Below are 15,439 nucleotides of genomic sequence, written 5' to 3'. Positions count from 1 at the left end.
GCACAAGCCTCCGATTCGTGGCGAATGACAACATTTGGATCCGCGTTGTCACGTTATTACATTCGCAGGTCTCGTGGCCATATTCTTTTAAGGTGCCTCGGAGGATTGTCAGAAATGGAAGAGGGAGCAAGATTAGAAACTAGTGGGTTAGGGAGTTTAAAATGGAAGAAATCTGGTATCTGGTTCGGGACCCATATTTAAAAAAAAAATTGAATTTAGTGAGACTTGGATTACTTTTTTTTTATTATAGCTTGAAAGATATACGTCGCCATAAATCCTAGTTAATTGCTTACGTAGATCCTTATTAGATAAATATAAATAATAATGCATGGAAAAGTTTTTTTATTGCAGTTGTATGGAAATAGGTTAGTAAAGTGAATAGAGGACATTGGATATTTTATTTGCCGATTTCTCATCATCTTTGACCAGCCTCTCCTGAAATAACCACATTTCCCAAATCACACGCAAATCCATAACTGTACTCAAACAAGTCCTAAGATTCCGTAACTCCATTCCTCAGAACACTCGTCAGCTCCGAGTATCATCTCTCGTATTCCCCCACTTCGACTACGGATCCTCGGTGTATAGAGGGCTATCTGCAACACTAGAGTTGAGATTGGAGAGACTCATGAATTGCTTTGTAAGATTTATGTTTGGGTTCCCTAGGCGCTCTCAAGTCTCCCTCTGGTATACCGAGACTCTTCGTTCATCCATCCACTCATTAAACACCAGATCCCAACCTATTGATTTATGTATGCCCTCCTATAGAACCGACTTCTTTAGCAAATACTTCGTCATACGAACCTCCTTCTGGAATTCTCTTCCCATTTCCATTGACCAGTCCTCAACCATTCTTTCCTTTAAACAAAACCTATTCCTCAACTTATTGAATAACCAAACCTCCACATCATTGTAATCAAATAAATAGTTATATAATGATTAACATTATAAACAGTAGTAAAGCCTGTAATTTCATTTTACTATCTGAAAATTTGTAAATGCTTCCCAGATAAAAATCTTAATATATGAACCATGTATTTATTCTTAGGGAACATATGTCCCTGTATAAAATTATTTTTTCATTCATTCATTTAATAGACATCAAATTACTAAGACTGTGTCTTAAGCACTGAGCGACGGGCGATCCAATTATATATTATTACCACATATTTTTATTATATTTTTTTATTTACCACTACGAACTAAATAGATGTGTAATTACTAATCCAATGTTTAAATAATAATGTATTTTTAATTCTAGCTAAATATATTCATTTATATCAAACTTTCAATCGTATTAAATTGATCTTTATGTATCCCTAAATCATAGGGAATAGAGAAGCATTGTCGGGTTTGCTAGTTTTTATTTAAAGAAAAACAATGCTATTCAATCCATCATATGATCTATAACACTATAATTGCCAAACAAATATTAACCCTTTCAACCCTACGAAATAAATGGGTGCAAAATATCGATGCTTCGAGAAACAAAAGAACCGATTTTAACTGAGAACATAAAATTATCAATACTTTAGAGGATGTACAAAATAGGAAAAGAAGAAGGAACTCAAATTATGAGACTAACGAAGACATAAAAAATAATTTATAACAGTCGATAGAATTATTCCATATACGTTGAGGTTATAATAATTATTATGATTTTTAATTTATTAATTATGTAAAGTTATTAAAACTTAATTGATCTTATCATAGCCCTGAGGACTGGAAGAGGAACTATATCGAATTCGGCGCGATGCGCTGTTGGATATTATCAGTACCATAAAGAAGAAAATAATAAAACCTCTACCGGGTAATGGTTACCTCTACTTCCTACCGGGTGAGTAATAACTGTAACAGTAAATAACTATAACAAATACTTTGTATTATAAGTGAGATAAATATATATCATAGAGAGACACATTACAAGTCAAGATTCAGGTTATGTTGTAACCAATATGACTTCTATAGTAAGAATTTACAAATACATCTGTACAACAAATATCTTAAGACATAAAGTTTTTTCAAATACCTTTGGCAATTAGTTGATTATCTCTAACAACACTAACTTGAATTTGAAGTGCAATGTTAGAAGGTTTGTCAAGTATTCCTTTATTTGTATATCTTGATATATTGGGAGAAGTATGGTAGCATTGGAAAAGGGTTTTTCAAGTTTATAAAATAAAATTTGATTCTTTAGACTGGAAGTAACCTTAAAACTATTAAACAATCCTACCTGTTGACATCACAAAATATATTTTAAAGTTTGAATCAATGCAACTACTTTGTAATAACTTGGGTTACTAAACTATTATGGTTTAGTTCCAGGTTGTGATTGGTATACAGTGAAAGTAAATCTAAGGTATGTTGTTGGTAGCTCAACTTTATGAACAGAAGATTATAAGTGATGATTAAATGCACACACAACAGTTATAGTAGATAAGAACATACATGTTATAAGTTACAGGTTGCTGTAATGAGATAACGTGCAACAGTTCAGTCTTAGAGAGAGGAGCATAATGGTGAGCTAGGGAGGAAAAGTGAAGTCAAAAAGGCATGCCTTTCAGGGGCGTGGAAGAGGACTAGCTACTAATCACCAACTGCCTTCTGTTTCAGTTTAGATTGCAATTAAGTGGGTAATTAACAAGGTTGCCGTACATGACATAACATCGACCCCCTACGCCCCGATTGTCGGGTTCCGGAGACCGCCGAGCACGTAGTATTCGACTGTACCGCCTATGAGGCACTAAGAGCAGAGATGATGAGCGAGAGTGAGCTCTACGATCTCGCTCAGCAGATGACAAAGGAAAACTACCCGTACAAGGCCTTTATGTATGTGTAGAATCTATTGGGGCATTGGTTCTATTCACTTCTGCTAGGTGACAAGTAACTGCACCACGAAGCGCATAAGAGGATAATATGTAGAAGACAAAGTTGTGTGCTCAGCTAAACCAAGTTACGTAAATTGATTGCAGCAATGTGTTGTAACCCAACGCTGCCACCCTATTGGCTAACAGGCAGGGTAGAGTAATAAATAAATCGATTATAATGGCGAGTGAACGTTCCAATTAACCTCAACGTAAACCTACGTTCAGTGGGCGTGGCCTTCTTGACTTATTTTTTGCTTTGAAGAAGAGGAGAGTTGTGCCACCCTCCGTGTTTACATCCTGGGCAGTCTTCTGTTTTTATATTTTAGGGGATTCTTCAGGTCTTCTTCAATTCTATTTTGATGGTCTCCATTCCACACCAGTACCTCCCTCCTCCTCCTCCTCTAAACCCGTACATTCAAAAAACAAAAAAATAACAATCCACCGCTGCTTTCTCCTTCTGGGACCATATTAGAACCCCGAAATAGCTTTGGAGCATCCGAGAACCTCTTTGTAATAGTTTTCATTAACAGTTTGCCTTGGAGTGACGAATTCTCAGTAACAAAGATTTCAATAACGATGTCTCTCCAAAACTTTCGCTAGTGGTTTTGGTATCACGGTTTTTTCCCTTAATCTCAATTAATGTGACGAAAAACTACCCTTATTCATCTGATCTGTTACCACTTATCCTTTTCTAGTATCAAGAATATAAGATGGTGCTTTTGGGGAGACGAAATCAAAACAGAAACGATACAGTTGAAGAAACTAAAAATAGAGAATATTTTAGAAAGAATGAATATTGAATTATCTAATTTCCTCTCCCCCCCCCCCATCCCCACTTCATATCTACGTTTCGGATAAACTACAGTACCTAATCACCAAAAAAGATTAGTAAATCCTTTGAGAGTAGGAGGAGGGGATAGGCAAAACTAACTCAACTTCAAAGGAAAAATGAAGCCAAAAAGTAGGGAGTTAGCCATGCCTCTGGGACTCAGTTTAAAATTAATTAGCCATAGGAGTGTTTTAAATTGTAAACCAAACAAACTTAGGATTCATCACAAGGCTCATGTTTTTGGCTTTACTTTTCTTTACAAGATTATATTCTTTCCTCCAAGCTCGAGAGAGTGAATGAAGCTGTAATCGAAACATGGTTTTTATAAAACTAATTATTTCAACTATATGCATGCCAATTCATAGCCTAACCTTACAAGATAACAATTCTGGGCTCAATCCATAGATAACATACTGATAAGGTTGTTAACAAAATTAATTTGTACTAATTACTAATTTTATCATATTCTTCAGGATATTGATACTTTTAAAGGTATTTAATGATTTTAAAAATGATGTAATGAAGGGTTAAAAATATTGAGTATTGTTTATATTTCAGATTTTAAAAAGGAAAATGATGATAGATTCAAAAGAAATACAGGACCTGTAATATCTTCTACAACACTTTTAATCGCACTAGTAACTCTCATATTCCTCTGCTTGATTAATTTCTGGATTATTCAGTTCATCTGCCACATTCATTCAAGAATTAAAAGGTAACATTTTCATTGTTATTGTTTACAAAAACAAAATCTTTTACTATGATGAATTGTTTTTTCTTCAATATTACAATAATATTTTATGATAACATTGTCTCTTTATAACGAAAATAAAATCAGTTATCTGAGATTGTAGTCGATCAATAATATAGTCAACAATACTGGTACAGGTAATAATGGGAGGGGGGGGGGGTTACTGTGACACGGCAAGCGGATCTATTGGTCCTTTTTGCCAACTCTAAGGCAGACCAATCGAATGACTATTATTCCTCTATATCGCACCTTTTTGACTTTCTAACGAAATTACAAAGGGACAACCATTCTATTGAGGAGCCTCGTATTCTAGGATTCTGTCAGAGCCTAGAAGCCTATATCATAGTGAAGTATACTGTTCACAATTTGCAATATAAGGTAGGGAATGTTCGGAGCCTGTCCACATAAGTGACAGGTTTCATCACGAACTACTACACAAATCTTAAGATATCTTTTGAAACTCCGGTGACCAGTTAGAACTCCTATTAGTTATCAGAGTTCATTTCCATATAGACCTAACACCCCTCAGTTCTGGAAGTAAGGTATCAGTTATTAGTATCTTGGCCAGTCTTCTTAGCCCTACACATTCCCTTCACTCCTTGCCAACTATATTCAATGTCCAATGAAGGTGATCTTTGTGCTAATGTCTTTCAGAGATGCCTAGGAATGGTTTAGGTTCCATAGAAGGTTGCTCGACCCCACTTCTAGTGAGCTAGTCAGTTTTCTATTACCAGTGATTCCGATATGTCCAGGAACCCACACTGACTTAACCTTCTTTGTTCTAACGGTCTACGATAATATGAACTGCTTGTAATCCTACTTTTAGCAGAAGCTCTCTGAATCCAAATATTGAGAACGAAACTTGCTTCAGCCACCTTACTAACAGTGCAGTGCAGTTGAAACTGTTTAAATGGTCTTCTACTGTGTAATTGTTTCTCCAGGAGTTCCTTGGGTACTTGGGTATTCATTATACAAATCCTAAGCCTAACCAGCAAAACTGACTAGTCATAATGAATATGGTATGAGACTTCAAATACAATTTTAAGTAGAAATATACATAAATACGTTCCAGCAGTTTGGCATTTGTCCACAGCTTCCATTGATCATTTATGTAATCTGGGCCGAATGTTAGGCTTAGGAAACCAAGTTCAAATCTTAGTATGCCTTCAAATCTTAATAATATATGAGCAGGTGCTCATCAATTCTAACTAAAGTATAATACTAATCTGTAGTTTAAAATAGGTCTTGAAAAAAATATTTAATAATAATAATTAAGATTATTTTCACGATGGAGTGGGGCAAATGCGACCCAAAATTTCATTTGATAAACTTTGACCTATAATAGTTTTTTATTATATAACACTATTTCAGTACTTTATAAAAGTACAAACAACTGCAAGGAGGGGAGCTGGGGCACGTTTGATTTAAAGTAGCTGGGAGACCACCTTAAAGAAAACCGCTGGGCAGATGAAGAAGTCTGAGAAAGTATAAAATTGGCCAGCAAATGCTTCTATTCACTCAACGCTGGTTTCCTGGGAAGGAGAACAAAGAAGGTCGAAAAAGTAGTACAAAAGACTACATTTATCCCCTTACTGACCTATGCGAGCGAGTGGTGACCTTCTACCTCTACATAAAAGCCAAATCCATGTTCAGAAAATGAGGTACCTGAGTAGCATAAAAGGGAAAACACGAAGGGACTAAGTCAGGAATACTACACTAAGAAGTGACCTGAGTGAAACTGGCCAAACATGTTATAGAAAAAAATAGACTAAAGTGGTTTTCCATAAAAAAATAATGGAGGAGGAAAGAATGGAGTTAGGACAAGAGGAAGGCAGAGAAAGACAAGGGATGGTGCAATCAAAGAAATAAACAAGAGAGGAATTGACTGGACCAGGCACAGTCAACTGATACAGGACTGGGGATTATGGATTTGGCTCTATAAGCAAGTTCCTCACACTGCTCCATGGAAGGTGAGGAAGGATTAAGAAGAGAAAAGAAGGATTAAATATACATAATCTAGTTTATAATAGACAACAATGCACCTTTAACTTTTTCTAAATTTTTAAGTATTCATGTAATAAATATCTTAAGTTTTTTTAATTCCCACCCACTTCCACATTTACCCACTAGAAACAAAATGGTATATTTATCTATTTTTAACTGAATTTTGTCGGAAAAATGAACTTTTTTTTGTCATAATTAAAATCTCTGGTGTTAAAATAGAAACACGTAGTTTAAACTGTAGTAGAAGTAACAATACTCTCCCCTTTCAATTTAAATCAAGAGAGTACACACTGAGGTGTGAGGAGCTTTTTTTTTTTTTTTTTTTTTTTTTTTTTTTTTTTTTTTCGTACCCTCCTGAAATTATAAATTTGTTTCTGTGAGGAGCTTACAAGGCTAGCTGCTTAAATGGTTCCATTTTTCAAATGTCTTTGGTAATTATTATACAACCACTCCCCATGGGTAGTTATTTATTTTATCATAAATTAATCTAACCCTAGAAACTATTTTATTTACAAAGCTAAATATAAAAATACTTAAATTTGTATTAAGATTACTGAATTTTAGATTAGAAAAAGTTACTTTAAATCATACTTTTTTAGAGAACGTAATGAAAGAGAACAATGTAGTAGCGTAACGTGTCCAACCCAAACAACAAAACCATTAAGAGGGAGGTGAGTGCATCTTTTTTTACCTCAATATATTTAACTAGCAGACAGTTATTAATAAAACTTGGACAATTACCATAATACTATAAGAAGACACCAAAGTTTCGGACATTTTAAAGGTTTAAAGCAGTGGTTTCCAAGACATAAAAGTCTGTGAACCACTAAGGCAGATATTGAACCATGGGTGGAAAACCCTCTACTCTCCAACTTGGGGCAAAGGAAATTTTGAGGCACTAGCACAGTGCATCGGCCACCATTTATTTTCCAAACAATGGCTTCCCAAAGGTTATTTTCAGTAACTAAAGCTCGCCAAAGCTTATTTTTCGAACTACAACTTAACACAAAAAATTTTCGAACTACAGAGCTCATCATAGTTTACTATCCTAAGGCACTTATTTTTTGTGGCCATCAAAAGAATAATGATACCGTCGTCTTGTATCTCCTTGACTAGACTCAGAACTTGTGCATGACATGCATGAGAGTGATTGTGTGTTGTTATACTTCAGGAGCCCTGTTTCTAATTTTAGAAGCAAATGGTTCTATGTGCTAAACTAAAATCTTCTCCAAATACACCAGCATGAATAATTCCTCACAGGCATCAGAAGAAATACAACCCAAGAAAAACAATGGGGTTGTCTAATAAAATTGTCTAGCTCTTTTGGAAAAAGTCGATATGAAGGGATTTTTAATGCAAGGAAGTTCAATATTTCTGGTTTCAACAAAATTAAATATGTTCCTGGACAGTGTTTTTAAAAAATTGAAAAATTGAATATTGTTATAATGGTAAAAGGCAAGGTTAAGGCATATTTAAGAAATCAACCAAAAATAACACCAACTGCATACCTAATTAAAAGCATGACATTATGTTTTCTAAATGATTAACATTTTTTTATTTAGTTACAGAGATTGCGGGGCAGAATACCAAACAGCAATAAACAATGAAAAGAAAATAGATCTAGGTAAACACAATAATATTAAATTAAATGATAAAATTATCAGAGCACTAATATAAAAAAAACAATTACAGATTTCCAACAAATAGTGAAGAAATACACAGAAGATATAAATACAAAAGATATAAAAAGTTGCAAACCAGAACACAAACCTCACTAAAAAAAAAAAAAAAAATACTATGAGAAATTTCAATACATTAACATTTCTATGGATAATTCAAAAGCATTGAAAAGACTTTTAAAAATATAAAATAAATTTTTTAGTATGATATAGAAAAAGTAATAAAATTAGAAATAACAAACTATTAAGGCAGAAATAGAGCAGTAGAAACAAGATTGACTAGTATAATCGATAAAAATCATAGTTAATAACTAACAACCATAATTAATCATAAGTTATGCACCATCATTAGTAAATATTAATTTTATTTCAATTATTTTTAACCCTGTCGGTTCAGAATGAAGTCAGGTGAGGTCTATATTCCATGGTTTATACTCAAGGTAGGACAGTAGATTTGAACTTTTTTAACAGTATCTTTTGCTCATCGCACCAAATAACCAATTATTTTCTTTCTTATTTAGTATTTTTGTCAAAGGTAAGTTTTAATAATTAAGGTATAATGAGGTAAGTAATAATAATTCAAACATTAAATATGAAATTTCGTAATGAACATTGTCAAATAAATAATAAATATTATTAATTTTTATGTTTGATTCTTTTTTTTAAGATTTTATTCAGAAAATTTATTTTTCAATTTATTCTTGTGCAATTGTCAATTCTATGTTTCACTGTTATATCTTAATTTAATAATGTTAATCATGATGAAAAGGGAATACGTGATCATTCGTTAATATGCCCAGTCCTTACTTACAGATTCAAAGCTGGGCCATTGACTAAGGTCAGCCTTATCAGTATAGTATCTGTATCAGTACAGACTACTCATTTTTTTTTTTTTAAATGGAAATTTACAAACTCTTTGAGGGCATAAAAAAGGTTTTTGAAGGTCGGAACGCTAAGATGAGCTAGGCATGTCGCAAGAATAGACAACAGTGAAATTCTGTGTAAATTGGTAACGCAAGTCCTTCAACAAACAAGATGATAAGGGAGACCCAACCCCTGCTGGTGTTTGATAGGGTCTACACAGATAGGAGAAACTTATTAAATTACGTTGATTGGATTACTACACAGGAAAGAGAAGAGTGGCAGAGGCTTCTGGAGGAGGCTCTGATTCAGTAATAGATCATTGGGCCATACATTTATATATATTTAATATGTAATAATTAAATGCATCAATATCAAATAACAAGTTTAAAGAATATTTTTGATATTATAATAAGTGGCAACAGACATAAATAAAGCAAAAACAAAAGGAAGAAGGGAAACTCAGCTCTATAAGTGGCCTCCTCACATTATGATGAAGTATCTTAAAAATAAAAATACTGGTACGAGTACCTTATTTTCTACTTATTGGAAGGTTTTTCTACAAGTTACTAAAAGGACTGATTTTCATTTGGGCTAAGATTGAACGAAAACCTTCTAGTTTATCTTGCAAACAGAAAAAAAACATATAGTTAGAGGTCTTCTAGTATTTTTCTTGTAAGTTAACATTAAAGGAGCACATTCTTTTGAGAATTTTCACATACAGTAATCACTTCTCCACTTACTTTATCTAAAATCCTAACTAACAAAAAGAAAATTGAATGCAAGATTGTATAGTTTATAAACACACAGAAAGTACCCATTGTGTTCCAAAGAGAATATGTAGACTTAAATCCAGGCTGATATGGGTAGTATTTTAAGGGTTGTATGAATTAATAATTATTATTTTAATCTACTCCTTTTTTTAAGACTAATCTTTTTTTTTTTTCCGACTTGTTGAGTAAGAGAGAGATGATAAATTAGGGCAAAGACAATCGAGATTCTTCTGTTTCATTCAAAGGAACATTTATGTGTCCCTTAGAAAATCCTGGGGAAATCAGGACACATTGCCTAAAAGTGAAAGGTCTGATCATGTAAAATATACAACATAATTTAGGAATAAACCTTCATAAACAAAAAAAATATTTAATTATTATAATGAATTCGGAGCCCAATAATTTATATATCAATTCTAAAAACTTTGAAAAGATCGACATTTAATATTTCAATTTCAAAAAACCAAAATACATTGGCAATACGCCAAAAACAGCTTGTCTACACTCAAAACATATAGTTGTTACTATCAATGTATTCCAATGTTTTGATAATATATTGTGTTGAGTATTACAACTACTTATTAATTCTATAAGTTCTTCATCATTAAATCTTGCCAGGAATGTTTGGTCTAAATTATTAAAGTTAGCACAAAACGACAGCTAAGATCTATCAATACTTTTAATAAAATAGAAATACAATAGCATTATTATATTGTTTGAAATTTGATAATTTGCAGGAAAAAAAACGCATTATCAGAGGCATATTAAATGTTATAAATTAATTAATTTTCAATAGTAAAGTTATTTAAATTAAAGCATTAATTTTTTGTTCAAATACCCTTGGCTAATTTCTCAAGAAAGAATTAAGATAGAAAAAACGGTGCAATATCCTTGGAATACTACTTTTTTTTCTTCACAGGTAACATAACCAATTTACTAAAGATGAACATAACAGAATTTTGATCAGAGGTACTGGGTGCAAAATGAAGAATTTCATAACAAAAATTTTCATAAAGCTATTCTGTTGAATTCTTGTTATATGACAAATTAAACTAGTTCTAATTAAGTTAACTTAAATTAAATAAGTTAATATTTCAAATTTAAAATATAACAATTCTGGACCTCAAAGGAGAATTTCACTTAGTTGACATGGTGCAACTTAATAAGATTTAATAGAATTTGAGGTTATATCAGTTGGGATAGCAATATATCATGTATAAAGCGAAAAAAGACATAATATAAATTAATATGGTTTCAATAACACTCGAACTACACAACTAAAAAGTGAATTCAAATGAAACACTACAGTTCACCTGCAAGGTCCAGAATTTAACATCCAAAATGCATAAGCGCCAGGTTTTCACTTAGCAACAAAACCTTGTGAAACATCTACAGGATATATAAAATCATTTTACAAAATTACTTGTTCAACTTACTGAGTCGGAGTATATTACTTGTACACCTCGAATCACACCAACTTGTGATTGAATAATCATCACTGCTTGGGAGAAGTGCATACCTATGAAGGTTACATCAAGGTTATATTTGTAAACATTTAGATATTGCACAATAATAAATTAAAAGTCATTAAAAAGATTGATTATGAATTTAAAATAGTCTTGACTCATTACTGTGCTATGCCTTAAGAGTACAGTAACATGTAAATGAAAATTTCATCGATTCACTTAATTTTATTTTTATTAAATTTTAGGGGAGAATTTATGAGAAAATTTAATAAATCCTAGTATTTTTTTAAATATTTATCAATATAAACAAAACATTAAGTTGTCAATCAATAAAGCAATGACAACTTAATGTTTAATTACTAAAACAATACTAAAACATAAGGGTACTGATGACACTCACTATTTGTTATTGTTTTTAAAAATGTCCTCATTATGGAAGAGGATTACAACAAATTATTCAAGTACATCAAACAATTTAATATTCATGAAAGGACAATTTTTTAATAAATATCAAAATCTCATCTATTATATTAATGAATTGTCTTTTAAGTAAATTTAAAAAAAAATTCTATACAAACAATGGAGTGAACGTCCTACATTTTCATCGTTCAATGCCAAAAAAAGAAAACAAAAAATGGCATAATACAAATGCTTACCTAAAGTGAATTCCCATTGATCTGATGCTAGAGACTTTTCGGGTATTAGTTCAAGTTCCAACATTGTAAATTAAAAAAATATATTCTAACTTAAAAGGCAATTTGAACACTACTTTTGTTTGTAACGAAGTTACGTCTACGCTGCGCCATGAACCTGATGGAGCATGCGCAGCGTCAGGATCAGCTGATCATGACAACAAAGGTTACATAGAGAAGAAATTACGATTTTATTTTATTTTTATTTATTTATTTTTTTTTTAATGGTTCATTTACAATTCTAACAATTTTTTTTTTTTATTTTCAATAAAAATAAGAAACTATAATTTTCACATTTGAAGGCAATTTGTAAAATAAACAATTTTAACAGGTAAAAAAATATTTTAAGAAAAAACACAAATATTAAACTTCTTTAGTTAAAATCCTAGAGGTCAGCAAATAATATAAAACAAATTTGCTAACTAGGGATGCTGCAATGAACGAATTAAGACAACAGAAAATTCCAAAACTAACAGCTTGTAATGATAATTCATCAAAAATCCCTAAAACACTTTAACACAGTATAAATTCAATAATCGTATTTCTAAAAATCACATTTATTGTAATTTTTGTAATAAACAAAAGTGTAAACGATAAATGACTACCTCAAAAGCCCACCTGTCGACCACAACTAAAAACAATACGCACTAATATATCACATTTGTTTCTAAAATAGTTCTAAGCAGTAGTTCTACTCATTAAAAACTAATTTAATTAAATTTCACACAAAATCTAAAGCGTGATTTACAATGAACATGACACAGGCGTTAACCTACTTAATGAAAAATCTTACGAAAATGATAATTCCTTGAATCATTACAAACGAAATGTTAAGTATTGAGTTTGAGGATAAAAATAACAAGAAAATACTTCTGATTTTACACTTTTTATTATTGTTACCTCATTTTAGGAATTATCAGACGACTGCAGCGTGCTCAACTATAAAACACTTTTTAACCTTCCGACAATTAATCAATCGATCTTTTTGAAAGAGGATTAATCCAGCACTAAATCGATTATTTCGATAAAATCTACTTCTATTTTGATATATATATATAACATCAATGAATTTACTGCAATTGAAATCGGTTATTTCAGAAACGACATATTTGATATTTTATCAAACCACATACATTGATATCGTTTCTGAAATAAATGATTCAACTGTGAACAAATAAAATGTTTCATTAAAGAATGAATTATTGTAATTAATATGTATGTCAAAATATCAGTATCTGAACTGCTTTACGGATACATTATCGCTCTCAGGATTGCCTCCTTCTTTAAAAAGAAATACAGGAAAAAATTGTGATTAGGGAAGTAGAAAACATATAACAATTCATAAATAATACTGGAAGATCGACCATGTGTGATAATATAAGTAATTGTACAAGAGCCCAACAGGAGAAAAAAGGCAGTTATCTCACCCCAATTTTTTATTACTTTAATGAAAACTATGTATAATTAATAGTCTAAACTGATGAGTCTGTCAAGTATAGGTAGAGGGAATAAAAAATGGCGGTTGTTTCAAAATGTTAAAAATCATTAATTTTTTATTCGGAGCTCTATATCTTTAAAACTACCAAGAACAATAGAAAATCTAAGAGAACATCATTTAAAGTAGAGTAAATTTCCTAAAATGTAAGCCCTAATAGAACTATTTACGTTCAATAGTTTTGGAGATATAGCTTTTTAAAAAGCAACATTTCAAAAAAATGTAAAAAGATAGTCTGGGTGCGGTCAAAGAAAAAAAAACTCAAATATAACTCTGTCATAAAACTGTTTAATATGAGTCAAAGTTTCACCCCACATTGCATGGCACATCAGGGCTAAAAAAAAATACACACACTTAAATGAGATAAAAATAAATAGACAATGTAAATTAAAAAATAAAAAAGATGTACAGAAAAACTTAAAATTAAATAAGAATAACAAAAGATATTTTGACAATTTTTTGATTAATAGAATAATATAAAACATAAATTGCAAAGCATAAAACATATATTACAAATATTCCAAACAACTTTTTATATTAAATGCATAAAAAATGTTGAAGGAACTAAAAGTAGTTGCTGAGAGAATTTATTTTATGTAATATTTTAAGGGAAAAAAAATACGTTGAAAACTTAGAAACAGGTCTTAATATATCAGGTAGATACATTATTATGATTTGAATCTACTAAAAATATTAAGAATTTGAAATAAAATACAAAAAACTTGTACTAGACCATCCAGCAATAAAAAAAAAAATCTCTCTGTAAGGCCACGAATCGGAGGCTTGTACAAATGCTCGGTAAACAAAAGGGGACCATCCACATGTCAGTGTCATTCAGAGAGGCAAGCATGGCGGACGTACAAGTGGTTTCAGCCATTGCACCGGAATTATATTATAAAAAAGAAAATGAAAGGAAATTAAATATAAATAAATAGGATTAAATATAAAACTTATTATAAAAAGTCCCAACAAACACCTTTAACCTCCTTACAGCTCTCAGTTGCAACTAGACCAAGAACAATGATGGAGATGCTACATGAGCGCTCATTGATCTGTGTCCAAAAAACCGACTCTCGAAGGATTGGCAACGAGTTTAGGCAAACTCGTACAATCCACCCATCCACATGCTCGCGCATGTCCTTGTTCGCCATGGCTTGGCCAGCATGTAGGGGCCCCTTTAAATCATCCGGTAAAGTAGTAATTGTTGTGACAAAGAATCGCCGAAATACGGGACAGATCGCACCCGACGAGTCAAAAAACAGGACTTTTCCACGAAATACTGTTCTTTTCCATTTTTTAGTTGGAAACATTTTGTTGAACCAAAGGGGCATATATTGATTAATATTACTATCAGATTACACCTGTAATAAAATTAAAGTAAACATTTCATGCGATATAACGAATTCTGTCTTTTGATTACAGTTAACCATTTTTATCTAACGTCATTATCAGAAATATTATCTAGACTTTTACATCTGCTGCAAATCCAAGACTTGAACAACTGCTTGGTAAAGAATGGAAGCAACAAATGTTGGTACCCACATACTTGGTTTGATTTTTTCGGCCATTAGATTCGATTCACTCTATTTTCAATACAAAAAGGAACCAACTAAAAATAAGCGTAATGAAAAGAAACTTAAATATCCGCAGTGTAGCTTGTAGATGACAAACTTTCATACAAATAGACACATACAAACACAACATAACTCATAACCTAGACAAGATAGTAAAGATTTTAAATTAACCCTCCGGAGGTAAGGTTGGGTCGGATGCAACCCACGTGTTCAGTTTAGTTCATGTCTGCGCATGCGCGTTGCAGTGATCCACCTCAAGTGTCAGGTACCCTAAGGGCCAGTTGTCGGCTAGACGCCAGAGAGTTCAGACACGTTTAGGTAAGTGAGCAAATTGACTTATTCCCGATACCGCATGCCTGCCTAGTACCAAGGGTCGAATCCGACCCAACCTTACCTCTTATGATATAGAACTTACCTCAAAAACATATTACATTCGGCTTTGTTTTTT

The 15,439-nt window shown here is 32.0% G+C and overlaps 2 protein-coding genes across 4 annotated transcripts in view; one reads left to right on the top strand and one right to left on the bottom strand.

Annotated features, from left to right (window-relative positions):
- Positions 1 to 12,064, bottom strand: part of LOC106690148 (PHAF1 protein CG7083) — a 51,141-nt gene extending 39,077 nt beyond the window's left edge. For both annotated transcript variants that reach the window (XM_014435474.3, XM_014435475.3), the window contains exons 1-2: positions 11,887 to 12,064; positions 11,201 to 11,283 (exon numbers count right to left, since the gene is read on the bottom strand). In XM_014435474.3, the coding sequence (XP_014290960.1) occupies positions 11,201 to 11,283; positions 11,887 to 11,950 (147 nt within the window). In that variant the 5' untranslated portion in view covers positions 11,951 to 12,064. The remainder of the gene's footprint in view (positions 1 to 11,200; positions 11,284 to 11,886) is intronic.
- Positions 1,393 to 8,338, top strand: LOC106690150 (uncharacterized). 2 transcript variants are annotated; one of them, XR_001344538.2, is made up of 6 exons: positions 1,393 to 1,640; positions 1,714 to 1,837; positions 4,255 to 4,411; positions 7,051 to 7,122; positions 8,014 to 8,075; positions 8,144 to 8,338. XR_001344538.2 is itself a non-coding variant. In XM_014435477.2 (5 exons), exons 1-5 carry the CDS (start codon positions 2,083 to 2,085, stop codon positions 8,227 to 8,229), a joined length of 387 nt encoding a protein of 128 aa, XP_014290963.1. In that variant the 5' UTR covers positions 1,956 to 2,082; the 3' UTR covers positions 8,230 to 8,338. The 2 variants fall into 2 exon arrangements, 1 of the variants encoding a protein (XP_014290963.1); XM_014435477.2 differs by lacking the exons at positions 1,393 to 1,640; positions 1,714 to 1,837 and adding an exon at positions 1,956 to 2,092.
- Positions 12,065 to 15,439: the final 3,375 nt, after the last annotated feature.

This window comes from Halyomorpha halys, unplaced genomic scaffold (genome assembly GCF_000696795.3).
Source record: "Halyomorpha halys isolate HHAL.00 unplaced genomic scaffold, Hhal_1.1 Scaffold1593.1, whole genome shotgun sequence".
NCBI classification, from domain to species: domain Eukaryota; kingdom Metazoa; phylum Arthropoda; class Insecta; order Hemiptera; family Pentatomidae; genus Halyomorpha; species Halyomorpha halys.
This window is presented reverse-complemented; position numbering and strand designations above follow the sequence as displayed.

Coding starts and splice junctions, on each gene's coding strand:
- LOC106690150 (XM_014435477.2), top strand. Junction 4,412..7,050: donor ATTCATTCAAGAATTAAAAG/GTAACATTTTCA, acceptor ATACTTTTTTAG/AGAACGTAATGAAAGAGAAC. Junction 7,123..8,013: donor ACAAAACCATTAAGAGGGAG/GTGAGTGCATCT, acceptor TTTTTTATTTAG/TTACAGAGATTGCGGGGCAG.